Below are 27230 nucleotides of genomic sequence, written 5' to 3'. Positions count from 1 at the left end.
AGTACATGTAACTACATCACTTTGAAATAAAGTATCTTTTTTGGGTCACACTTTAGTTTAGGGACCAATTCTCATTATTAGCTAACTAACAACAACTTCTGCCTCAATAAACTCCTAATTTGCTGTTTATTATTAGTTAGTAAACTAGCTGATGAGTTTAGGTATTGGGTAGATTAAGAGATCTAAAATATGATCAGAATAAGAATAAGGCATTAATATGTGCTCTATAAGTACTAATAAACAGCCACTATATGCTAGTAATATGCATGCTAATAAGCTACTATTGTGAGAATTGGTTTCTAAACTAATGCATTACAATTTTCTGTGATATACGTCAGTACAGCTTTTTAAAAATATACTTTTAAGATTTGAAGTTGACTTTTAGTGTGATAGTGTGATGACATGCCCCGCTAAAATTTCAAGTATGTTCATTATGGAAATATCAGCAATGCTCAAAAGCATTTTAAAGGCATGTGTCTATACAGTAATTAACTTTCAGGCCTGAGAAATATTCACTGGAGTTCACAGACATCACTATCAGAGTCGCTGTAGTTTGTGCTTGTTAGAAATATACTGATATTGCTGGTGGATGGTGGACACTTGTGTGCCTCGTTTGAATACTTTGAGTTCTTCTTTTGTGTAAAATAAGCCTTCAAAACCACTAAAAGTGTACATTTATGTTAAAAGTTGTCATCAAGTTGCTCAACATCGCCCTCTGCTGTCCTGTCTTTACACCTGCATGCTCTCTGCATGCCATTCTGATTAAAATCTATAGTTCAAATAGTAAAAATAAAATAAACTTATAAAAAGAGCAAACGTTTCAGAACACATTTATTGGAGCTGAATCTTTGGAATGTCATTTGATCTGATTTGATCAGAGACAGAGCAGATGTGGAGGAGATTTTCTTTTGTGATGCAGATGTTCAAATACAAAACATTGATATCCATTTTAAGGCCTTGCTGTTTGTTTTTATTCATTTTTTTTCCTTCCTACAACAGCAACGTACAGAGGCAGTATTGAAAATAAAAGTTTTCTTTGCTTCCGCATCTTCTTGTAAAAAAAAGAAAAAGCAAAAAATCAGCACAAAATCTCAACGACAGTACAAAAACCAAAAGATAATCGGGGTCGGGTAAATGGGAACTTTACTATAGGAAATCTGTATACCTTTTTCAATAATGAAAACATCTCGATAATTGACCATTTCAGAATCGTATTACATATTCTGAAACTATAGGCTATTAAAAAAATGAACACTGTCTTTTTTATTTCAGTTGTCTTTTTTACAAATGAATGCTATAAACACATAAACTTCATCAAATATATCGATCAGTGCAACATTGTTTCTTTTTCGTTAATGCTACAGTATGCTTTCTCACAGAATCCCGACTGAAGCCAGTCGCCTTTATACAGCTTCAGCTGACACACATGTAGCATCGACACGAGGACTCATGTCTTCGGAAACTACCGGAAAGAAACGGGAAAAACCAAAGTGTTCGCCACAGTATACAGCACAGTACATGAACATACCGAGAAACCTGTAGAAAACATTAGTATTGTCAGCAGTGAAGCCCTGTTATCGGTTAAACTACGTGTGTACGTCGTTGCTAAAATCAGACCCATCCAGCAGTCCAGAATCCAATGGCAATGAGATGAGATGGTCTCCAGACGTCTCATGAGAACGGGTTGTTGCGACTGGACCCTGCGGTTTGAGGCAACAGTCCTTTGGTACAGACACAAGGCCAATGAAGCGATGCGTGAGGACATTTAATAGCACCGCTCTTAAAATGAGAGCTTTATTCAACACCACATGCATTCGAGCTCGACGCTTTGATGAAACCCCAAATCAAAGCAATCAAGGCAATGATGATCATCAATTTTTTCTTCTCTTTTTTTTTTTTTGGTATGCTGGATAAACAGACATTCTGAATGTGATTATAGAGGATATGATGATTATAAATCTGTAATCCAGGTGAATAAAACTCAAGTGAGCCACTGCGGACGCCTATGAAATGCATTGATGTTCCCATGATGAAATGCGCACTGGATCAGCATCAACATCTGTTTTGAACAAGGGCTGCATCTTTTGGGAGCGTAGCAAAATAACCAAACAGGACGGAAAAAGCACACGTTTCACTTTCACAAAACAGTCAGACGATTGTATTTACAACATACAACCCAAGAAAAAAGGGATACTGCAGCTTTCTTTTTTGTCCTTTTACTCGTTTCTTTGAAAAGGGCATTAAAATATATTAAAACTTATGTACAATATGCAGGATTTCAACATTAAAGCGCTATGAATTTACCGGGATTTGTTTTGCAGATTCGACCGAGAACTAAAAGGTTGAAAACACCAAGAAAACAACAGAGGAGGCCAAAAAAGATGTACCAAAGGCACTGACTGAACCATACCCAGAATGCAACAGGGCTGGATGATTTTCCACCCCCTTTGATCCTTGCCCTACCATGGGGTATTTACCTTCCCTTGGCCATATATGGTTCATTTGGTTTTTTTTTTTTTTTTTTTTTTACACATCTCCTTAAAGCGCAAAACAATCTTTTAAAATAAAAATAAATGATTTTTTCCTCCTACCAAAAAAAAAAAAAAAAAAAGATAAATACTTTATAACATTATTATATATTGGTCTCAACACCAGCATCCGATTGTAAAAATGATCAACCAAAAAAATAATACAAAATAAAAAATTAAAATTATAATTTCAATCATCTGTACATATTCTTATTTTTCATTTTGTTTTGTTTTTTCCTTGTATTCAATGTTTTGTACACAGTGTCCCCTACTGGTAGGTTCCGTTCACTGCAGCTCCTGAGAAAAGCATGGCTCAGTCCCAGACCTCCTCCTCCTCCCATTGGTTCGCTGAACCACAGAGCCTTGTCCTCCTCCAACCGGATGGCATTGGCAGTCCGTTTTAGCCCCGCCCTCCCTGAGGAGAGGTTCCCTCTCATTGGTCGGCGCCTCACGCTTCTGAGTACGTGTTCTGTGAGTTGAGCTTGTCCTTCTTTAACTTGACGCCGTCCACCAGCTCAAAGTTATAGTTTTCCAGGGCGGATAAGTTCCTGTCGGACATGCCGCTGTGGGAGCAGGCGCAGTAGAGGACCACGCCGCAGATGGCGCCGAGGAAGACCCCCAGCGCGCTCATGGCGATGATGGTGATGAGGATGGGGTCCAGCGTCTTGAGCATGTTTCCGGCGCCGTTGATCTCGTGGTTCTCCACAATCTCTGGGAAGTCTGTGATGTCCACGACTGGAAGAGAACAGATCAGCAAGCCTGTTTTAGATATTGCTTTTGGATTTTAAGCAGTCAAACCAAAAATCATTCAGACACCAGATATGGGTGCAGGACACTATAGTTCATTTATGTCAGTGAGGATACAGTTTAACTCTGAGTTCGCGTCATATTTTATTACTGTTTTCTAAACTATAGCGAATAAACCGTGATAATGTGAGAAATGTTGAAGGTGTCTGAATACATTTTGGTTTGATTGTGTGATCTGCATTACATGATCAACGTGTGTCATGTCTTATGCAATGTGTTATGAACTCCCTCATTTAGAAATTACAAGTAAATTTCACAAAGAAACGTCAAGTCACCTTCACATTTTGAAGAAGAAAGACTGAAATAGTATTTTTCTTGTAAGTCGTATTATTTGCATGCATTATATTTGAGAAAGCCACTTACTGATTTCATTGAAGTTGTCTTCAGGTAGAATTGGCTCTGCTGGGACATCTGGGTCTATAAAAGGGCAACATAAAATACTCAGGAAATGTACATAATTCAATATTGTCATCTAAGTCAGTGGTTCTTAACCAGGGCCCTCAGCACACTAGGGCCACAATATGGCTTAAAATGATTTAAAATACAACAAACCAAGCTTTAAAATCTACAACAGCTAAAAATCAAACTATAAGTTAAAATCATATTTGTTATTTTAATTTGTTCACTCAACTGCCATTATTTATAAGGACCAAGGTTGTCATGATCTTGGATATATGAGATAATTTTTAAAAAGTGATTTCTAGAAGTAAAAGAAACTAATAAGTAATGGTTCTTTTATTTATTTATTTTTATTATGAATATTTTTTTATATTTTCTAAAATATTGTATTGGGCAGAAATAGCTATTTAGGAGTAAAAATAAATAACCCAGTTATTGAAGTAAAACAATTCTGGAATTTTGAAATGTAATTATTTTAATGATTGATAAATAGTTATTTAAATATTTTAATACATATATCTTAGTCAGCGTAGCACCATATTTCATATTTGACAGGAATGAAAACGAGGCTGTGAGTGGTTGAAGTACTTTACATTAAAGAAATAAAAAAACCTCTATAAAACTGTTAAAAGTTGTGAAAATGACATGATCTAGGACTTTCATACAGTGTGCAAAATGTATGTTTGTCCTTCACAGCCTCATTTTCATTCACATTAAATTCAATATGGCATCTAACCTGACTTTTATTTAACCTATTTAACCTGACTTCTAGGAGGTCTATCGCCGCTCCTAGTGTCAGTAAATAAAAAATGTTAAAAAATGAGCAGCTTTGTCATCACAGCAGCAGCAGCAGAAATATCCAAAACCATAGGATGTATGACACAGTCTTAATTCATCTCAGTGTATTTTGCGCTACAATGGGTTAACTGACTCACCCTTGCAGTCGGCCATGTTCAGATTGTCTAAGATCTTGATGTCATCCACAGCAATGTCTCCCCAACTCTTCCTCTCCACTACGCTTTCAATTACCACCTGAAATAAAGACAAACACCAACATTAAATTTGAACTATATGTGTCCCTGGAGCACAGAAGCAGTCATAAGCAGCACAGGTATATTTGTAGCAATAGCCAAAAATACACTGTATGGGTCAAAATTATACATTTTTCTTTTATGCCAAAAATCATTAGGATATTAAGTAAAGATCATGTTCCGTGAAGATATTTTGTAAACTTCATTTTTGATTATTAATATGCATTGCTGAGAACTTCATTTGGACAACTTTAAAGGCCATTTTCTCACTATTTTGAGTTTTTTGCACCCTCAGATTCCAGATTTTCAAATAGTTGTATCTCAGCCAAGTATTGTCCGATCCTAACAAACCATACATCAATGGAAAGCTTAATTATTCAGCAATGATGTATAAATCTCAATAAAAAAAACTGACCCTTATGACTGGTTTTGTACTCCATATTTAAAATGCAGTCAATGTAAATCATAACACACATTCGCTTATCTCCTTCTTTCAGTACCTGGTAGGGTTTATTGGAGTGGGGTATGAGCACGCGGCCCTCCCTCCAGCGGTTGCCTTGATGACCGCTGACCGTCCAGAGCAGGACATCAGCTAAGCCCTGGCCGCTTTCTCTGCGCTGTTTGATGTGTAGCGTGCCAATGTGAGAACCAAACATGTGATACCAGAAGGACAAGCACAGGTCCGAGTCCTGGCCCGACACGGACGGACTCACTAACCGAGCCACTTCTGTCTCCTGAGCACCTGTTGCCAGTGTGTAGATGAAGTTCCCTGATCCGCCTACAGCAGACGGAGAGAAACCATGTGAGGTTCGGATGTTTCACACTTTCCGTGCTGTGAGGCCAATGGGTGCAGTTTTTTTTCTTCTTACCAGTGTGGTCCATGTTTGGGCCGGTGTTTAGAGTCGGGGTGCCGCTGGACTGGATCTGCCACCTGAAACCGCTGTCCTCTGACATCCAGCCACAGAATGAAGGATCACTGGCCCAGCCAAAGTCACAGGCAAACCACAGGAACGCTACAGAGAGAACACACAGGGAAAGATTTTAACATATGCACTATTATATTTCATATTACTAAAGCAGTGACACACACAGAATATTATTTAAGAATTAGTACTTTTTATATTTAATAATAATACTAATATTACTATGATATTATTTACATTAATGCATTTTAATATAATACAATAAATAAAACATGATGGGGAAAAAAGTAAAAATGATGTACAGCGCTATTCAAAGGTTTGGGGTTGGAAAGATTTTTTTTTTATGTATTTGAAAGTAACTTGTCCTCACCAAAGCTGCATTTATTTGATTAAAAATACAGTAAAAACAGTCATATTGTGAAATGTTATTACAATTTAAGATAACTGTTTTCTATGTGAATGTGTGTTAAACTGTAATTTATTTCTGTGATGCACAGCTGTATTTTCAGCATCATTACACAGTCTTCAGTGTCACATGATCTTCAGAAATCATTCTAATATGCTGATTTGCTGCTCAACAAACATTTCTGATTATTATCAATGTTGAAAACAGTTGTGATGCACAGCATTTCTGTGGAAACCATTAGGCCTATATATTTTTTTCTTCTTCTTTAACGAACAGAAAGCCCAAAAGAACAGCATTTATTTGAACGCTCTCAGGAAAAAAGTACAAAAGCTGTCACTGGGATGGTACCTTTTTCGAAATGCACTTTTTGTACCTTATTTACTCCTAAAAGTTGCATATAATTACCTTAAATGTTCATATTCATATCTAAAGAGTGCATATTAATACCCTGTAAAAAAAATACAGCTAATTTACACAATAAAACACAATAAAAACATGATTTTTGAAAAAAAAAAAAAAAAAGGAGTTATCTATTTTTGCAAATAAACTCTTCATATGATAACATTTGAATGTTTTGAAGCTACTGTGTGATTGATTGGACTCCACAAATCTCCAAACTACATGTTTTATATCTACTGTCCACTTGATGGCAATAAAGAGTTATTTTACAAGCGGAAAACACCATCATTTAAGCATGAACATTTCCAAATCCGTTCCAAATTCTGTCGTGCCTAAGCCAAATCCACATTTATACACCATACATAGCTAGACCTTGAGCGAGAATACAGAGCACACGAAACAATGGAGCTTTGAAACTGAGATTGACATGAAAGAAGGAGGGAGGGATTTAACGATGTTAGATTGAGTGAGAGATAGAAAGCCAAAGAGAGAGAAAGCATGAAGAGAGAGAGAGAATTGAGACGGACAGAAAAGCAGAAGCACGTCTAGGATGTCAGCTATGCCGGTGCCTGCACAGCCTCAGCGCTGCTTTTCTAGACAGTTTAATAAAGCCAAGCGCTCCGCTCCCTTAATAATGCCAGGATTCTCCACGAGTTTCGCAGGGTATTTGCTCACTGAATGCAAAGGAAAGAATTTCCCATTAAAAGCCGCAGCTCAGGCACGCAGCCACTGCCGCTTCAAAAAATGCCAGTTTCCAATTAAAAGTTATTTCTTCTTTTCCATCTTTAAATGGATTGGGGCTGTTGCAGTGGAGGACAGTGCAAGGATACGTTTCACCGCAGTCCAGAACGTTCTACCAGTTTTGAATGCTTGTCATTGCAAATAAACCACGTCCAATAATAGAAAGCGCACACATCTACTCAATGTTAACCAGCCAAGACCACACACACACAAGGACACATGCTTATTAGGACCTTCAATCTATTCAGTTGTGTTGATGTTTTGCTGTTGTGATGAGGCTCAGACAGGGCCAAACACACACACACACACATACTGGCTAATTAGACAAGGTCAGTTAAGGGGCATTTCTCATTTGCCCATTAGTGAGCAGTCTTGAATGGCTAATCAGTCATTACGCTGAATTAGCAAATCAGAGCGGCTCTTTATAGATTTTCACAAGAACACTTCAGAAACGAGATTACATACTCATCTTTAAGTTTACACAATTATAATCAAATGGCCCCAACAACCAAACAGAGAACTAAGAAAGCATACAATAAGAATTTTCTTTCTTAAAGGTGCAGTGCGTAATTTCTGTGCTGCTAGAGACTGTACCTGGCCCTCATCAAAAACAGTACATCATTCCCCCCCTCCCCCCTGTTGTTCAGAAAAACAGGCAATCCTGCATGAAACTCATAAACAAATATTTTAAATGTGCCCATTATTCGTTCATTATTCTTACTTAGAGTTGTCTGTGCACATCGAACCGGGATAGGAGAAAGTATGCTAACACTGCAAAAATGACACGCCGCACCTTTAAGGGAGTATGCATTAGCACAATCCTGGATAATTAAAGAAATTATGGATAGAATTAGAGGCAAGTACCTTTCTCACCTGGAATGGTGCTCGTCTCTGTGGTCGTCTCTGGCGCAGCGGTTCCACCTGTAGTGTGGACACAGAGAAGGCCATTAGATAAAAAGTTAAAGTGAGACACTGGCTAATATTTTAGTTGGATATTATCAGGAGGTATTATCAGGATCTGACTGTGCTAATTCCCCTCTTTGTATTTGCTTAGCATTTTTAAAACGAGCTTTGCCGGATGAGACATGCAAATATGTTTCTGCTCATGTGGAACCTTTACTTTAAGCATTAAGCAGAGGGGAGTGTAATTCTGTGTAACACACACTCTGTGAGACTGCACTGAAGTGAACACAGGAGATTAGAGGCAGAATTTATAATGTAGTGTTAGTATTAGCAGCTGGAGAGCAGAAGACATTTTAATAGTTAAACGTGAATACCAAGGTAAGTGCAAGCTAGGTTGGAATGGAGTATTATATTACTGTATACTACATACTGTGTGGTAGTGTTACTGTTTAATACCAATATATATATATATTTTTCTCGGAGTGTCTATTTACACTAAGTGGAAATAGCCCGCCTTGTTGGCAGAGGCTGTTCACACTAACTCCGCCCACCAACGTGTCATTGGGCTAGTCAACACTACAAAAGATGATAACATCAGCTCCAGGTGGCGTAGATTGGAAAAGCATGTGCATTTTTGACGCGATCAACACGGGTTCGAATCCGCCTTTTGCCAACCTTTTTTTTTTTTCCCTTTTCAAATCTCATATCACATCGGAAAGGCATTTATTTTCAATAAAAATTAAGGAAATTAAGTTGAAAATAAAGTATCGGGTAGGTGTAAGGAGGGCTTATATTGTCCCAGTAAGATGGCATCTATTTAATAATTTGAATTAAAATGATTATTTACACTCAATATGTAATTATTGCATACTGTTTCATAATATACTACAATACTGAGGTGCAGATAATTGCCACTATTTGAAATAAGTAGTATAAATGGCAGAAAATCCTGCTATTTTAACAGTGTAAATGGAATCCATTGCTATTTGCACTTAGTGTAAATAGCCCCTGCCATTTTTTTTTTTTATTATTGCATGTGAAACAGTATGAATTGTGGAATGGAATAAATTTAAATGGAATAATAACATACTGCATGCTACACAGTATATACTGTATTCTGCATACTATTTCCTTAAAATAAAGCAGTATGTAGTAAGTAAACAGTAAATTTAGCAATTTAAGCAGCAGTCGATCTTAGTATGTACATGTTAAATTCTGCATACTACACAGTATATACTGTATACTGCTTACCATTTTTAAATGTATGTGAAGCAGTATGTAGTATTTAATGATAACGGACTATTTAAACTGTACTGTAGTATGCTACAATGTTGTGACATGACCTTGCAGTTTTACATTAGTGCGAGGCATTACCATCTCAGAACTAAATACAGTAAATTTGCATTTTTAATCCAATTTTGTATAAACTTTTGGCAGTCCACAAAGTAGAAGTTGAGATTGCATTTGATATCGCTCGACATTCATTCATCACTGTCTGGCTTTTGTAATGAAATGGAAGGTCAAGTGGAGCGCATTTGGCAAATGTAGTAGGTTATTTCAGTATTAGATGCATACAGAACATTTGCATACCATGCACAGTATACTTCACTTCTAGTAGGAGTAGTATGGTAAAGTGTGGTTATATGCAAAGAGATTTGGGGTCATGAGGAGTGATTAGTATTAGCATTCCCAAAAAAAGGCTAGAAGAGCTGATATTTGCGGAAGCAAGGGAGGCAGTTAGTCTAGTGGGATTAGCATAGCAAAAGGTGCAAGATGCAGTAAGTAAGGGTGCAGTCTCTGCAGGCGGGTGTTAGCACCTGTCTGGTCGTAGTCATCACCTGTTCCACTATGGCAGTTGGCCTGGTCATCATCACACTCGTCTGATGGTGTGGTGGAGGAAGCGGGTGTAGTAGGGGGCACTGTGGGAACTAGAGTGAGAGAGTCAGAGATAGAGAGAAAAAGATACTCATTATTCATTAAAATACAAACTGTGACACAGCTTTCACAAAATAAAGTGACAAGTGATGAATCCCCTCGCTTCCCAAAAACCATGGCAGCACCAAAGTACATTTTCATCATTTTTAAAGGTGATTACTGAAAGTCCAAAACCATGTACAACTATGGTATTTTTTTTGTACGTCCTTCCACAAATCATCTTAATGATTATGCTCTTTCTGTAGTCTTTCCAAGTTTGTAGGCCTTTGATACGGGCCTGTGCGTGACTCTGGCTGCAGGGTTGAGGATGTTATGCTCCACCCTGGGCCGGTACAGCTCGCTGAAACTGCTGTGTCCTCTCATTATGGCTGCCTGTGCCCCTTTGGATGTGGCCTTTGCCTACATCTGCCTAAAGCCCTGTGTTTACTCTCAGCTTGTAATGAGCTGCCCTTAAGCCTGTAGGGCTTTCCCGGGATAGAAGGAGAGGAAAAAATGAGCAGGGAGGGAGAAGGGGAAACAGGAGCTGTAGTGGAAGTTGCGCGGGTGAACTGAGGGTATTTTAAAGAGAGTCTCTAAAGCAGAGGGGTCACAGCGAGGTCACCGTGCTGACTCTGGACAGCATTGTTGATCGCATCGCACACTCCTGCTAGGACTTAGCGCCCTGCTGTTAGGAATGCGTATGGGTTCACTTGTTTGATTTTGAGGGTTTAGCTAAGACAGAGAAAGAAATGGGGTGAATTTATATGCACAGTGTTGGACTGCATGTGCTGGCGTTAAAAGTGAAAACAAGCATTATCATCTGACTAAAGCTCCCGGTGGGATGCTGTGGCTTACACAAGCAAGTCTCATAGTCGCTCAGAAATCCAATATGTAAATCCACTTAACGCTGCCTCAACAGAAAACACACACACCCCCCATCAGAGCTAAACTAATTCAGAAAGAAAGACAGAGGGGAAGACATCAAGGACCTTTCCGTAATCCTTCAAGGCAGGTGGACCAAAGATTATCTCCAGCTGTGAGGGGCCCTGTTACTTAGGAGTGTCACAGGCCCCTGGTTCTCTGGGCTAGAGACATCCTTTGATGCCGCATCTGCGGGACAAGTAATTATGAAGAAAGCTAAGCCGTACCCTATCCTGTCCTCTTGAGTGGGTAAGTCCAAATTCAATCAAATAGCATCTGTACTATAAGACCACACACTTGAGGACCTTCAAACTCCTTTTAGATCAAAGGTCTATAATTTTGTTTGTCTTTTGTTTGCTAGCTTTGGACAATATGTCTATGGCTTGCTGCAAGATTGTCCATTATGTGTATGAATCACTGTTACTTTGAAAACGATTGTTGGAATAAGCAACAGGCTACACTAGCCTAAAATTACACTATTTGGAAAACAGCAGAGCAACTTTTAACGCGACTGAAAATGTAGTTAAAAGGATCGTTCACCAAAAAATGAAAATTCTGTCATTAAAAACACACCCTCATGTAAGACCATCATTCATCTTCAGAACACAAATTAAGATATTTTTGATGAAATCCGAGAGCTTTCTGACTCTCCATAGACAGCAAGGGAACTACCACATTCAAGGCCCAGAAAAGAAGTATGGACATCATTAAAATAGTCCATGTGATATCACTGGTTCAACCGTAATTTTACGAAGCTACGAGAATACTTTTTGTGCACAAAGACAGCAAAAATAACAACTTTATTCAACAATTTCTTCTCTTCCTTGTCAGTCTTTGACCCACATTCACGCGTCTTGGTACTGTCGTGAATGGTGGCGGAGACTGACCGGAAGACCGGAGACTGACTTTGCGCACAAAAAGTATTCTTGTAGCTTCATAAAATTACAGTTGAACCACTGATGTCACATGGACTATTTTAACAATGTCCTTACTATGTTTCTGGGCCTTAAATGTTGTAGTTCTCTTGCTGTCTATGGAGGGTCAGAAAGCTCTCGGATTTCATCAAAAATATCTTAATTAAGTTCCGAATATGAACGAAGGTCTTATAGGTTTGGAACGACATGATGGCGAGTAATTAATAAAGAATAACAATTTTTCGGTGAACTATCTCTTTAAGACAGTAGCATCCCTACTTGAGTACTCCTCAGTAGTGGTATGAATGTGGGGTTATGTGTGTGTCTGTGAATGAGTTTTCAACTTACCTTCCATTTCACAGCCCAGGAGTTCCAATCTAAGTCCCATCCCAGCAGGAGTGGCTCTGTCTGGGTACACCCTAACAAAGCGTGTCAATATAGGCTCCACTGTCCTCAATGCTGGCGTGTCATAGTTCAAATTCCCCTCAAATATCTGCCAAGAACAACGACAGAGTCAGAGACAATAGTTAGCAGTCAAGCAGAGAAAGAGAACTTGACAAAAATGGAAAAATATAAAGGTAAAAGCTTTATTAAGAGTATCCCAAAGTTCGTCTGACAGGGAAAGCAAAGAACAGAGCTTTAATGAAAGAGAACGAGCGAGAGGGCACGTAGCTCACACCTTTCTCAACTTGGGCACTGCTGTATTTTTAATGCAACAAAGCACTAGAGAAAAGAAAGTCTTCAACTTTACTTCTGACATTGTACGGCTGAGCTAGCGCAAAAAAAGAAAGGCTGCGGGCTAACACCGTAGTCTACGACAGCAGGATGCACAGGCTTTCAAAAGCATCTGCCTTTGACTTCACACTTCTGAAGCCTTAAAACCCAGACACGAGGTACCACAGGAGACAGACAGAAAAAAAGGAAGGGAAGACGAAAAGACACTTGCCAGAGGTAACAAAGGTACAGAACAAGATGAGAAGTCATGAAAGAACATTAATGGCCATCAGAGCTAATGTGTCTCCTTTTGTCCTTCAAACTAAGGTAGAGATATAAGGGTTTTAAAAGGGCCTTCTAGGAATGATATTCCAATCTAGCTTTTTGATAGGGGATAAGGCACATAGTCTATGCTCTACAAGAAAGTCACGCATTTCATGTGTTTCACGTACTGTATCATTTCTTTTGAAATTTTTTCTGTTTTCACTATGATCACAAAGGAACACTATACTGTTATTTTATTTTGGCATTATGACGGTATGATTTTTAGGATTTACATTATTAGTAGTATTGTTGAATGCATTTGGGATGTTTCCCCAATATTGTGCTCATAGCATTAGTCTAATTATTATCATTCTCTACTATGTCCATCTAAAAGGCTTCAGGAAGAATACATTATAGCTCCATGTTCAACTTTCACATTTCCTAAAATCAGGCTAAACAAATCTCAGACTAGTGTTTAAGAACCTCATAGTGATTCAAAAATATTCTAAATGTACATCCAGTTTATTTCTAACTACCTTCCAGCTTCCCTATATCTTACCTTGGGCTTGTTGCCAGTAGCATCCATCACCATTTTCCAGTCAGATCCGTTGTTGCTGTAGCCCAGCCGAAACTTCTTCATGAATACCTTGTTATCACGGTGTTTGCCTCCCTGTATGATCAACCCACGGACCAGTTTCTCCTCACCCAGATCTATCTGTAGCCACTCATCCGCATACGGCTGGGGCTGCGGCAACAACGTCCATCCCGAACGGCTAGTCAGCAGACGGGCATTCTCTGACACCCAGGCGCGCTCGGTGTGGGACGAAACTGTGATCTGGGAGTCTGCGATAAGGCCTGAGACCATTCCCAACATTCCGGAACATGGGTACTCTGTTGAAGGACAAAGAGAGTATTAGATTCAAGGAAGTTTCAAACCCTTCCCTAGCGACTATCCTGAGATGTGACATGAAAAGCAGCAGACAGAGAAAATTGTATTTGCAGTCAAATGTATTGGCCATCAAAGGAGAAAGATAACTTTGGACAAAGATTGTGTAGTTTTTGCACCCACCAGCAGGGGCTAACCAGCCAAACCCTGATCCCTCGGTTATACTGTTGTCTAACCTGCCACTGCTGTGACAAAACAAATGTACTATTATTTGTCATGCCAATAAAACACATGGATGCCGAGAAAGAGAGGGTTGTTTGAGAACAGTGGAAGAGTTGAATGATAATTGAGGGATGTGTCTATGAAAGATTAGATTAGCTGTGAGCGGGTGAGTCTGAGAGGAAGAGAGAGAAAGGAGAAGAAAAAAACGATGCTGGCTGATAAACCTGGTAGAAACGGTCACATCTCAGTGAGCTGGGAAACGTTCTCACCAACAACCTAAAGAGGTCACAGGCCATAAAGAGGCTGAACAAAGAGAGAAGGAAAGACATTCATTGCACAGGAAAGACAGATGAAGTGGACAGAAGAGATAAGAAACCTCTTGTTCTCTTTGTTTCTCTCTCTCCATCTTCCTTTCACCACTGACCTTGTGCATTAACTCCTCTGCCTCTTTTTCTCAAGCTACCTAATTAAAACCTTTCTCTAGTGTACCTACATTTCGTTTCAACAGAACAGTTTCTCGCTCTTATTCTCAATTCTGCTCTACTCTTACCTTCCTTTTGTTTTTAATATGCTTTCTTATTCACCTTCCTCAAATCTATCCCTTCATCCGTCTTGTAATCTGTCTTCATCTCTCCAAACTGAGTTCCTTTGTTCCAGCGTTGATTATAGGATTTTTCACGCTTCGCAATTTGTAGGCAAAGACAGGTTGAGTTTGAGGGAAATGATCAGACATGCAGCACTGACCGACTGACTGTGTGTTGCCTGTCACGACTTCTGTACCTTCTCCGACGCAGTGGGATTTGTGACCTGCCAGCGATACCATAATCTACGATCAGCACCCGTGGAGCAGGAAAGCGTCAGAGACAATCTTGGACTAGTCACAGATGAACCTAATGTCCCGTGAAATACCACCAGAACAGAGTTTTCATTCACAACAGTGCCTTTGTACTGATGTAGGGAACTTCCTCTGTAGTTTTGAAATGGAAAGAGCACTTGTCTGTGACCCCTTCAGAAACTGCAGAGAATCCAAATGTGAGTTCCAGTCTCCTAAAACAACAAATGCTTGTGACTTTGATTTTTCCAGTGTTTGTTTGTAGATGTACAGACGGAGTTGGGTTTATTGAAACCCTGCCAAATTTGGAAAATGCCTCTGCGTGTAATTTTTGCTATGTGCGTGCCAAATTGTTTTGGGACCTGAATGAAAAAGATCTCCACTGAGGTGGTTGGACCTCAAAGTTTGGAAGTCAACCAAGTTTATTTTCAATCCACTGGCTGGCACTGTCATCAGGACCTGTTTATGGATCTCAGATGGGGATGCATGGTAGAAGCTCCTGGTGTGGTAGACCCTGACAGACACACCCTGAGGGTGGACTGGTCCATGTTGTTTCGTCTGTTGGTTTGGTCTGTGCACAGCACATAAAGGCTGGATGACCACACACACAGATGGTTTTATTTACAAACAGCGGGAGGAAGTTTATTAATGGATGTGTGGATGTGGAAAGCCTATCAGACCTGAACTGTGCACAAGACCACCTCCTAACTGCCAGCAGGCATCCTCTGTTGGTAGTGTCAAGGTACAGTGCTTACGAACATAGTGCCCAGGAATACTGTTTGCGGTAGTACCTTGATAAATGTGATATGCACCTTGGTGAAGTGGTGTCAAATGGTAATACCATGGTACTTTTAATACTTGCCATGGTAATGAATGGTTATAATATTGGTACAAGAACATGGTAAAATGGTAATATTATCACTTGATAATACTTTGGTACCTTGATAATAGTACTTGTACCTTGCTACTAAAATTATGGTGTTTCTATAGGGCCTTTCGCAATGCGGGAACCTTTTCATAGTACCTGAACTAGTTGTGGAACTACCCACTTTTTGGCATGTTTGCACCACAGGGACTACGAACGGTTTTAGTTCTAGGAACTCCGTTTGGAGGAACTAAATTAGCTCCTACTTCAGAGTTCTATAGGAACTAGCAGTGACATAAGTGTACGCTGATTGGCCAAACACACGCAAAGCACCGGCTACCTAGCATTTTTAAAAAGCCATGTAAACATATTTACTCCACGAACATGGAAAACAGCGATAACGGCATTTACCTGTTGTCTCCACTCACCAGTTTTTGACGTTTGTTAATGCCACGCAAAAAGACATTGCTGTCGGCCGCTTCAGAGTTCCTGCTGCCAGTGCGAAGGCAGCCAGGAAAACAGCCCGAGGGAGAAATTGATTCTCTAGGAAATACCCTATTGGCTATTTCCTAGAACTACGCAGTGCGAAAGTCCCTTACTCATCGGGTACTTTCAATGTTTTTGGACATATACCATGATATTCTTGGTAGTACCATGATAAATGTGCAAAAAAGTATCAAAGTATATCTTCAAAACATGCTTGACCTTGTCCAAAAAACATACAGTGGTAATACCATGGTACTCGTTAGTAAGATTCTTGGCCGCATCATCACAAGGGAGCCCGATGCACACTGATGATGTCACTGGGAGGCCTCCGCTCTTGTGATGTGTTTAGAATGCGGTCTGTTCACCCGTCCAAAACACGACTGCAACAGCTGCGCTCCAGAACTGCGGTGAACCGCACACATACACACACACAAATATACAACCAGTGCTAAATGTGTGTACACACTCAGACTCTAAAAATAAGCCCTATGCATGCTGAATGTAAAGCTGATAGATGGCGCATGATGGCAAACATGCTCGCCCTCCTCCTACACATATGAGGAAATGTTCTCAGCGGGGAGGCGCTGATGATATGAAAGCCTTTGCAATCAAAGCTCTGTAGGGTGGAGCCATGCCAAAACATGCAGATGAGTATGCAAATGAAGACAGGGCCAGCTGGGCCTGACTGCGGCTGGTGGGTGTAGATCTCGCCGTGTGCAATAGCATGTGCAATATGTACATCTGTGTGTGTGTGAGAGAAAGGCTGAGAGGTTAGAGCTCGGGGGAGGAGGGTAGAGGCAGAATTGGGGTAGAAGTGGAGAGGTTGCAGCAGCAGCCGTGCACGCTGTGCACGCCATTCATTTTGAATGAAGTACATCCAAACGTGGGGAAACACGAATACACGGTCCTTTTCGTTGACATGAACACTTGTCTATAACGCAATAGCTCCTCCAATATTGCACATGCACAGTTCGCACATGACTTTCAGAGGCATGAATAAACACTTCTCCATACGCCTGCCTCCAAAGCAAGCAAAACGTAAACCATTTAATTGAAAGATCATGATGGAGTGGTGTGTTGACAAAACACTGCTTCTGAATCTGAATTAGCACTCTGCTTCTAAACAGTTTTGATGCGTGCCAGTTGTGCCGTTGACAGATTGTGTTAGAACCAACCTGAGATTTTGCATCCATACACCTCGAAGCGCAGGGCGATGCCGGCTTCCCAGGAGTAGGGTCGGATCCGGAGGTATCGCGTCAACGTGGGCTTGGGGAACATGGCTTTCGCTACATCGGTAGGGTTGGTGTTACCTTGGAAAATCTGACAAACGAAGAACAAACACATTAATTATTAACATGGTTTGTTTAGGCGAATCACCAAGGACAGACCTTTGAGGCCTGGGACTCACCACTCAACACTCTGCCCCAGAAACAGAGAGATATGATAGGAATGTGTTTCGATCAGCGGCTTCAAATGTGACAACCTAAATAGAGCCTAAATTAGATTATCTCTGGAGCCAACTGGGTAGCAATACAAAGGCCACTTTGTGATGTCAGAGTCTGGGTTACAACTAGTCCTGAATGTTTTTGACGCTTCATTTACACAATGGTTTCTGTTGTTGTTGCAACAGACATAGCGATGAATCAGATTGTGTTATGTTCATATGCACTGATTTTTGCTGACAGCTAGCACATGTTCTCTGTGAAGGGAGGATCTGGAAATGTGTCGAAGGAAGACGTAATTGTTACAAGAAAGACAAATTATAGCAAAGGCAACCTTGTTATTCATAGTATCTTGTTTCACAGATCACTATGTAAAGGTCAACAGGTTTTTAAGTACATCTTGAAAGATCTCACTTTTACTTCCTCAGTTTCTGATTTTTTTTCTGAACCGGGAGGAGAGTTAAGAATGAATTGCACTTGCTGATTTAGCACCTGATTTACTAAAATAATTATGTAAATTTGAATGCTATTGACTTCTGACCTGTTGGGTAATAAGCCCATAAGTTACGTAAAATTGTGTCCTCAGTTATCAGAAACATTTATAATTTTCAATACACAATGCTCAAACAACTGTAAAGTCTTATGAAGAATTGTTGACTTTTATTCAGTGTCCTTATAGACATTACTTCAAAGAAACAATCAGGCATTACTACAGGATTTCTGGAATATTGATTCTTGTTTATTCCGTGTTCCTTGTTACATACATGCATATTCTGTATTTATTTTAATTGCTTAAAAAACAACAACAAAAGAAGCTGATTTAAAAAGCACTGTGTGGAACCCACTTTTGCAAACCCTATTTATCATTTTGCTGTTGCCACCAAGCAACAGGTCAATCTAGACCACTTGCTACAGTGATTTTACCCTGGTTAAGGGGTTAACCCTGTAAATATGGTAAAATCCCTGTAATGCACAGCCTCTTTGTCAGCATATTGCTTTAATATCAGTACGTTCAACACAATTCTAAACTAGACAAGGTCAAACTGTAGGCTGTACAGGATGGCCAAGTGTTGCTAAGCCCCAGTCAGGGCATACAGCCATCCGTCTATCCCAGAATCCATGCTGCTAATCGTCTCCCAGGGCACTACTTGTCAAAACGTGTGTGTCTGGGAGGGAGACACACGAGGAGCCATCCACTATCTTTAAATGTCACGCCAATGCTCTGCTCTACTGCTCTAAGTAGTAAAAAGGCTTTCCTTTGTGCAACAACCCCGCAGCCGAACTGCTGTTTCAGCAGTCTGTAAATGGGCCCTCACCTCACAAAAGCACTTTAGAGCCAGGCAGACAGAAACAAGGCACCGCACCTTAAAAATGCAAGCTCTAAAAAGAGAACAGTGTACTTTAGTCGAGGGTCGACACAGAAATTGGGCCTTTGGGTATATTTAAGCTCACTGTTACTTCCAGGCATGAAGATGTGTACGCACATAGACACGCACACACATAAACGTCTAATTGGCTTGCTGAGCTTGACAGGTCTATTTCAAAACTTATATTGTTAGAGTCTGCCAAGCAGACGTAAACATGCATATGAGTGCATCTTGAGTAAAACAAAATCATGAACTTCATACACTGGAACTATCTCAAAATCTATGAAGCTGCCTACAGAGACCGAATCTTTGGTTCAGGTAAATCTCACAATGCCCAGTTCAGATTTCTGACAAAAATCAGGTGAAAATTCAAATGAAATTGCATTTTGCAAGAACAATTGTTTTAGATTTGCATTGTGACTATTCTAATGAATTCAAAAAGTAATTATATTAAAATATATCATGTTTTTTTTTTTAACATTCCAGCTGATTTGTTTCTTGAAATTATGATATTCCTGTAATAATTAAAATTTGGGGAGAAAAGGTAAAAAAAAAAAAAAACTGTTAAAATTTGTTTTTATTTTTCTGTTTTGGCATAAAATATGATCTGGACATGTTCTTGACAGGTTTTATGAGGTTCATTAAAATGCTTTTCATTGTTCTATCAGAACCTGTCTTGGCTATATGATCCCCAAAATGCTGTCTGGGTGGGTAGCTCACTAGGTTTTAAGACAAGAGCCCATGTGTCGAATGTAATAGGCATGTCTTCCTGCAGTTAACTTTTCTGTGCTGAGAGACACATCTCACCCGATGGCTAATCGATCAGCGTCTCCTACGTCCTCATTCAATCGTTCACGTGCTCAAGTGCGTCCAACCAGCTGCTCAAACACTCTAAACCTGGTAAACCTTCTCCTTCTCTCACTCTCTCCATTTGCCACCCTCTGTTCATTAACTCTTTTGTTCTTCCTTTCAAGGAAAAAAAGCCCTACCACAAATGTTGACATCATTCCTTAAAGGGAAAAAAGAAAATCAGTCAGACTACTGTGGTGGCTTTGGAGTTTTTACAGAGCTTGCAAATTCAGTCTTTTAAAAGAGCGGATTAACATACCACACTGGGCACATAATGGAGTCAGAGAAACACAAGCCCTGCAGAACACATGAGCATTGCATTCCCGTCTGGATCTGGAGCATGGATTGGTGTAACTGAGGCACACGGTGACAGCGCTACAATACAGGAAGATGTTTACAGGGCTTCCTGCCAAGGAGTTCTGGAAATGTACCTAGTTACGGATTACTTCCACGTTAGGCTGAGAAAATAAAAGCTTCTTTATCGTTTAGCGGAAAGTGAGCTGTACGGAACCAAACTTGATCTTCTACCAGGACTTTCTAACACTATTTCATTGTTATATGAAAATATAACATTTAACTGTTAACGGAATGTTCCAGGTATAAAACAAGTTAAGCTTTATCAAACACACGACTTACTGCCTAGTTTAAAAAAAACAAAAACAAATAAAAACTGTGTTTACACTGGACGTCTATAGTTCAAGGCATTTTGGAGAGTTGAAAAGCATAAATGTGCACGTTGTATTTTTGTTAAGTTCTTATAGCAATTCTTCCTTATGGCTTTTTGTTTCTGAGACCCAACATGCTAACAGTGGTTTAATCAGTGGTTCTCAACGAGTTTCAAAATGACTTAAAATGATTCAACACACCAAATAAATATCGTTCTTGACCCCCTCAACAGGTTTATTGATTGATTGACTGACTGATTGATTGATTGAATCATGATTGAATCAACAGTTCCCACCCTCCTGGAAAACCAGGATATGTGAAAACTATAATTTGTAGACCAGGAAAAGTCACGTAAATCAATAAATTCTTGACATTTTAAATACATTTTGCAATGCCAAGCTCTAAAGTTATTGGGTAGAAATTGACAGTAAAAACATCAAATCCAGTAAATCATGAACAGAAGTCATGGGGCTTTGAATATTGTTGTGGACAATGGTGGATCTTGAAGTCAAAAAGCACTGGGTTAAATCAGAAAAGGGATGCATTGCACCTTTAAGAAGGACCATGAAAATAAGTCACCTTCTGTTTTGGGCCATCCTTAATAGTTATCCAGTCTTCTCCGTTTGAGCTTACATCCACCTTGTAGGTCTTCACATAGTATCTCTTGCTGGTCTCTTGAGAGATGGCTCCCTGTGTGCCGATCGCCGAGACAAAGCGCAGGAATCCAAGATCAACCTGAGGAGAGTCGGAACAATATTACTCCTATATTACTCCGAACAGAGGGAGTATCACTTTAAAAGTGGCTTATCGGGTGTCACATATTGAGCTCATAAGACCCCAGGTGAATATTAGAATGAAAGATTAATTTTAATGAATCTCAATTTAATAAAGCATATTCGATGTGACGATTTAATTTCCTGAATGGGAGACAAGAGCTTATTGGATGAGGAAGGATATTCAACTTCATAGAGCCTGTGTTGGGGAAAAAAAAATCGTTTGAAAGGAAACGTGTATTTCAGACGTGTGCTGTATTGAAAAATGAATGCTTCATAAAGAAGTCATGAGTTGTGATGTCATTCCCGTGAGTGTATCTGAGAGGCGGTCAGGAGAGTGTGGTCAGGGGTTACTGGAAGAGAAAACACTGTGGACAGAGATGTGTGTGATTTGGTCAAATCCAGGATTATCGGAGCTGTAATACAAAGGATAGGATGTGGGGGAAAAATATCTCATTTAATATCTAATTTTTGTTATGCAAAAGAAAAAAAAAATGGAGATCTTTGAATGGATTCAGCCATTGGATTCCACAGCATATACTGAGCAAATGGACAGTGAAAGTGCTTGGAGAGGCTAAAAAAACCTGTCATAATCTGAAACTGATGCCATACAATATTTTCAAAAAAATGTCACTGGTGAACCAACATTTACAGAAGTGCTAAGACAATGTCAGTAGCACATAGCTGTCAGAACTAAAACTAGCTAAAAATGCAGGATAACATCCACATAGTGGATCTGTTGTAGATACTCTAATCACCAATGCCAGATTTTCATTAAATATCATATTCATTTTGTACTCAACATGAACTAACATAATGGTTTTTCTAGTCTCAAACTCATTTATCTTAGAAGAGCTAATTGCAAACTCTGTCTGTTCCCTATTGTGCAGCATTTGTATGTCCTGACTCAGTTTAACGATATTAAAAATATAAGGTCTTTGTTTCTGAAGTCTGCTGAATGAGTGCTGATCTGATCTGGCTGTGTTAAAATATACATGGCAGGAAGATAAGAGAGCCGTGGAACAGCCAGCGATTTGAGATCAGAAAGCTTGGCTGGAGAAGAGACAGTCTGGATCAGTTTCCCTCACACCAGCTGATCACAGATCAGAACTAATGAGCGCCTCGTGATTTATTAACCACTTTCTGCTTCAGAAAGACAAAGAGAGGGAAACAAGGATAAAAGAAACTAGAGCAATAAGAAATTGAAGAAAAAAGCAAGCAATTCCATTACATTTTACTACAGTAATCCTTCATATACTGTATATAAGCCTTACAGTTTTCCCAAAGAAAATATATTTCCTTATATATTAATGATCCATATATTCAATTATTCAATGCATATTGAAAATATACAGAATAACATATTGTGCTAACATATTGTATAATACATAAGGAATTGCCACTTTACTTATATATTTACTTATATATCGTAATGACATTTTATATTAAATAATGCATAATATACAGATGTACATGAATAATAAATAAATAAATACATATTGAGAGATTACTTGAGTATTTAAATAAAGCTGTTAAATGTAAAAATGCAGTGCAGTTTTTGTCTTCATTGCTATATATTTTTCATATGTATCAGCGTGGTCCATGCATATATTACAGTATATTGAAAAAACAAAAACAAATATATATATATATATATATATATATATATATATATATATATAAGCACTGGTTTCCCAAATATGCAAATGGTTATTTAATATACTGTATATATCTATATTAGATATGTATTATTTTATATTTTTTCAGTATTACAACCAGTCAAATATAAATTTCTACAAAAATTGTGATTGTTTTCAAACAGGTTTCTTAAAGGTGCAGTATGTAGGATTAACTCCGAGTGGTTGAACTAGGTATTGCAGTCCAAATTCAAAATATTGGAGACGGTTTGTTTCACCCGGCCCTCCTCCTCAGACTTGACGCACACGCAGGTTGCCAGATTAATGACACCAACAGGAACGAGCGCACATGACGATGAATAAATTAAATACGCTGTGTTTTCCACCAACTGGCAACCCGCGGTGCCGAAATACAATTGGGTAAACTGGCAGTGGGCGGGTTTCACAAACCATAACAAACACAGACGTTCCGGGCCGGAGAATAACTGACTGTAGCATTGTTTTTCAGATAAACAAATATGTTAACTTAGCATGTTTCTTATATATCTGCAAACATATTATGGTATTTTTATGCTTTAGTAGAGTCCAAATCCTACATACAGCACCTTTAAATACTCTCCATGTCTGTCATTGCTCGACAAATAAGTCAATTCTGCTTTAAACTCACACCATTGGTTAAGCTGTTGCTATGTCAGGCTGGTCAAGATTCTTCAACAAACAAAGCAATGTTTTGCAACACAAAATCACAAAGTGTATACTTTCCAGAGAAATAAACCTACGGATGACTTACTTATAGCTGTCTCTGCTTATTAAACTAGGATGGGAAAGAATATTTTAACATCAAGAAAAAAAATAAATAAATAATAATCACACACTTCACCTTTAAAAGCAAACAGTACAAACAGGAGATTAAGGGAAAGCCCCAGTTCCTCATGGGAACTCCCTGGCTGAGATACTCCACTTTCTGGCTTTCAGAAAACAAGCTATTCCAAAAGTGTATCACACTTCCTTAAAAGGAGACAGGCCAGACTTGACTGTGGGCATTTCATTTGAAAAATCATGACCACAGAAGCAAAAACAATGATGAATTATATCATTTTTGGTAAGAAAATATTTTTACAGTTGAAATCACACAGACATTTGAATTGACATTTGAGGACATCTGAAGTTGCCAAATTAGTATATTAGTCACTAGTGTGACTATGCAGTTTTATAACGGTCAAGCCAATTTAAAGTCTGCTGCAACCACTGTGAGAAAGTGTTCAAACTGGAATCCATACGTCTCCTGAGGAAAATGTGTCCACAAGCCAGCTGACTCTGCAAATAATATTCTCTGCTTGTTATTTTGAATTCTTCTCTATTTCTACTCTTTTTTTTTTTTTATTGGATTTTGTTTAAGTGTCTGAATATATCCCACTCAAGACTAATAGACTAATAAAATAATGCAGTTCTCATTATATAACATCCTATGATCTAAAATGTGAAATTAAATTAAAATAAACATTTCATGAATTCATCTTGCTGGCAATAACCCAAATGTAACCCACATTATGTCATGGGAAAGTATGGTGTGTTAAAACTTGTTCAGTTTGCCCAGAGTCCATCTGTGAAGTAGTATGGACCTCAGCTTAATTTTTCAGAGCTAATTAAATTTACAAAGAGTGTGTGTTTTATTACACCAGTGCCTGTGTGTGTGTGTTGGAAGGGACAGTTCTGGCCTTGCCCTTGGCCTGCATGGAAGGAAGTGGCAGAAATCTAATCTGCCTAAACCTAGTGCAAACTCACTGAAGCTTCTCGTGCTAATTGCGTTGAATTAAACAAGCGTTAAACATGTCTGCCTGTTTCCTAAAGCTGTGACAGTTGTGTTCATCCTAGCATGGGCTTGTTATGGTGTTTGGTGACTGTTTCAACAGAATGTTTATTTTGTTTTGTGTGCTTGTAGGAAGTTGATTACACAGGATTTTTTCAGTGTTTTTCTTAAAACAATTTGTCATTCGCGGTTCTTCATTTTGTGGTCTGCAAAAATAAAGCATTGTGCATTAATATTTTTCTCTATTCTGTCTATTTTCTTGTCTCTTTCACCCTTGTCTTGCATATTAGTGGACAACAAAAATCCACAAATTGGTCAATCATTAAAACCACAACTGCTCTTGTGTATCTAAGGCTCAAACACCATCTGGTGCAGGTTAGCCAGGAGGAACTAAGACGTTGAGCAGACAGATGCGCACCGGCCCAGTCAAAGCAAACACAAATGTGGGACGGCAGGTTTTGCAGGGCAAAGTTCTACTTCATCCATCAAACCGCGGCTTCCTCCCACCATCCCATCCCACGACACCTGGTTGCTCCGAAAGCTCCTCTAAAATTCCATTAACCACAGGTATAATTAATTCACATTTTCATGAAAATTGTATTACTGCCAGCTGAGAGATCTATAGGCTCCTCGAAGACCTCACATTCATCACCCAATTTACCTAGTGGAATTAGCTGGAGCTATTTTTAGAACTTTTTTATAATTTTTAAAATTATGCATGTGCCTGAATGGTGATCATGTGCTTCTCTTTTCTTAACTTAATCTAATAGGTGGATTGTTTGAAAGTGGGACGAATATTTAAAACACACACACAGAGAGAGAGAGAGAGAGAGAGAGAGAAATAATATAATTTTTATCATAGTTGAGGAGATGAACCCTCACCTAACAAAAAAAAAAAAAAAAAAAACAAGAGCTCCTTTCTTTCAACCACCTGTGATATAATGGTCATGTTTTGCTGATATTAAACACAATAAGGCAACAATAAGCTCACCGACGACAAAAGAACATCCTGTCCAATTTAGAAATGGATTTCCTAAGACAAGAATTTAGCATTAATTCTATATTGCTAGCCTTTGGACCTCTTTCACATTAGCAGTAGAGCTTAATGTATCCAACATACACCTGGATCCATATTTAATTGTGAAAATGATTTCAAAGAAGATATTTTAAACGCTTCGAGCTAATTACATGTAGGCACTGAAGATGGTTTAAACTCTAAATCATAAGAATGTACCTAGCGCAGGTGTGATGCTAGCAGGGTGGCCTAGCTTGACACCAGCTCTGCAGGCTTTGTCAGTAGAGACTCTCATGTTAATTACAGTCCCACTGTCTAATTACTCATCAGCTGGCAGGAGAACAGCACCCGTCTCAAAATAGCAGCAGCTAATCCTTTAATTGAAGAGAGAAAAAAATCTAAGCAAAACAATGGAGAGCGGACATAGATGCATCTAGATGACCATCGCTAATGAAAAGCATATGTAGATAGGCCAAACAGTATATGGCCAAATGCGTTGTTTGTGGAGTGACATTTCGCCCCTAAGTCTCCCTCATTCTGGCTCTTTCCCTCGTTACATTCAACCTTCCTCTATGAATATACAAGGAATTTTTTTCTCAGAGGAAGTCTGTAATTAGTGCCTGCTTGATGGCCCTGGAATTCCGACCTGTTTTTGTAGCAAAATGGGTCGGCGACTTAAGACAGTGGCACAGGGGATAAGAATAAGAGGGTGGGGTGGTGTCTCAATCATTGTTTCCATCTACGGCCCTGGCACATTCCCTCCTCACCTCCATCAATCAAGCTGACGGCTTCCTGTTGAACTGGCCGACACAAAACCTGGTTGGCACTCTACAGTTCCAGACTTGAAAACATCATCCTTATTGTTTTGAACATTCTGACCTCTTGTCAGAGATGCTTTAATGAACAAAATGAAGGTAAACATCCTCTCCAGTGATGCGAAGGAGAAAAGCCCTCGCATCCCTGTGAATCAAGCCCTGATCAAAGCATTTAGCAGAACAGCAGGACATACGTATGCAGCGGGTTTATAAATGAACCGCTGTGTATTCCAAGCACCGCCGCATAAATGCAAGCGGCTGATGCGTTTCAGTAGACCTGAGGATGAGAATGATTGCGAGGCTGAGATTAATGAAACAGAACATGATCTATAATGAGCAACTTTTATTCAACCATTAGGAGCTAGACAGGGGCTTTCAACTATTGACAGTTGACTTTTTCCCAGATCAAAATGCATAATTCATAAAAGTGCTTTGATGCTCCTGGAGAGGGTGAGCATGCATTTATTGCATCACTTGCAATACGCCACACACTGCATTGATGTCTACCAAAACAGGATCTGTTCTTTGTTATGCCAAGCTCTCCACGGGACTGAAAATCTGCCATCCATAAGAACCTTCACAGCATCTTTTGTTTTAGGTTACGGTCTTCTATAAATCGGAAGTCTTTCCTTGAGAGAGAGTCGAAATGTGTTGTACAGATGTAGGTATCTCGGCTTGTCACGCTTTAACACGGTCTTCCG

The 27230-nt window shown here is 39.2% G+C and overlaps 1 protein-coding gene and 1 long non-coding RNA gene across 6 annotated transcripts in view; one reads left to right on the top strand and one right to left on the bottom strand.

The window, feature by feature from the left end:
• Window positions 1–814: 814 nt before the first annotated feature.
• The window catches only part of nrp1a (neuropilin 1a), a 64517-nt gene continuing 38101 nt past the window's right edge, over window positions 815–27230 (bottom strand). Inside the window, exons 7-17 of one of the 4 annotated variants that reach the window (XM_058765168.1) lie at window positions 21059–21214; window positions 17331–17475; window positions 13424–13755; window positions 12235–12379; window positions 9955–10065; window positions 8099–8155; window positions 5635–5778; window positions 5266–5543; window positions 4670–4766; window positions 3699–3752; window positions 815–3263 (exon numbers count right to left, since the gene is read on the bottom strand). In XM_058765168.1, the coding sequence (XP_058621151.1) occupies window positions 2977–3263; window positions 3699–3752; window positions 4670–4766; window positions 5266–5543; window positions 5635–5778; window positions 8099–8155; window positions 9955–10065; window positions 12235–12379; window positions 13424–13755; window positions 17331–17475; window positions 21059–21214 (1806 nt within the window). In that variant the 3' untranslated portion in view covers window positions 815–2976. The remainder of the gene's footprint in view (window positions 3264–3698; window positions 3753–4669; window positions 4767–5265; window positions 5544–5634; window positions 5779–8098; window positions 8156–9954; window positions 10066–12234; window positions 12380–13423; window positions 13756–17330; window positions 17476–21058; window positions 21215–27230) is intronic. The other 3 variants (XM_058765169.1, XM_058765171.1, XM_058765170.1) reach the window with 3 other exon arrangements.
• LOC131533106 (uncharacterized) lies at window positions 8167–20775 on the top strand. Of its 2 annotated transcripts, none has more exons than XR_009269039.1 (3): window positions 8167–8515; window positions 10971–11221; window positions 19740–20775. It is a non-coding gene; the product is annotated as an uncharacterized LOC131533106 (long non-coding RNA). The 2 variants fall into 2 exon arrangements; XR_009269038.1 differs by lacking the exon at window positions 8167–8515 and having other exon boundaries at window positions 10086–11221; window positions 19740–19864; window positions 19939–20775.

This window comes from Onychostoma macrolepis, chromosome 24 (assembly GCF_012432095.1).
Source record: "Onychostoma macrolepis isolate SWU-2019 chromosome 24, ASM1243209v1, whole genome shotgun sequence".
Lineage (NCBI taxonomy): Eukaryota > Metazoa > Chordata > Actinopteri > Cypriniformes > Cyprinidae > Onychostoma > Onychostoma macrolepis.
Note: the sequence above shows the minus strand (reverse complement) of the source record. Positions and strands in the feature narration are given on the sequence as shown.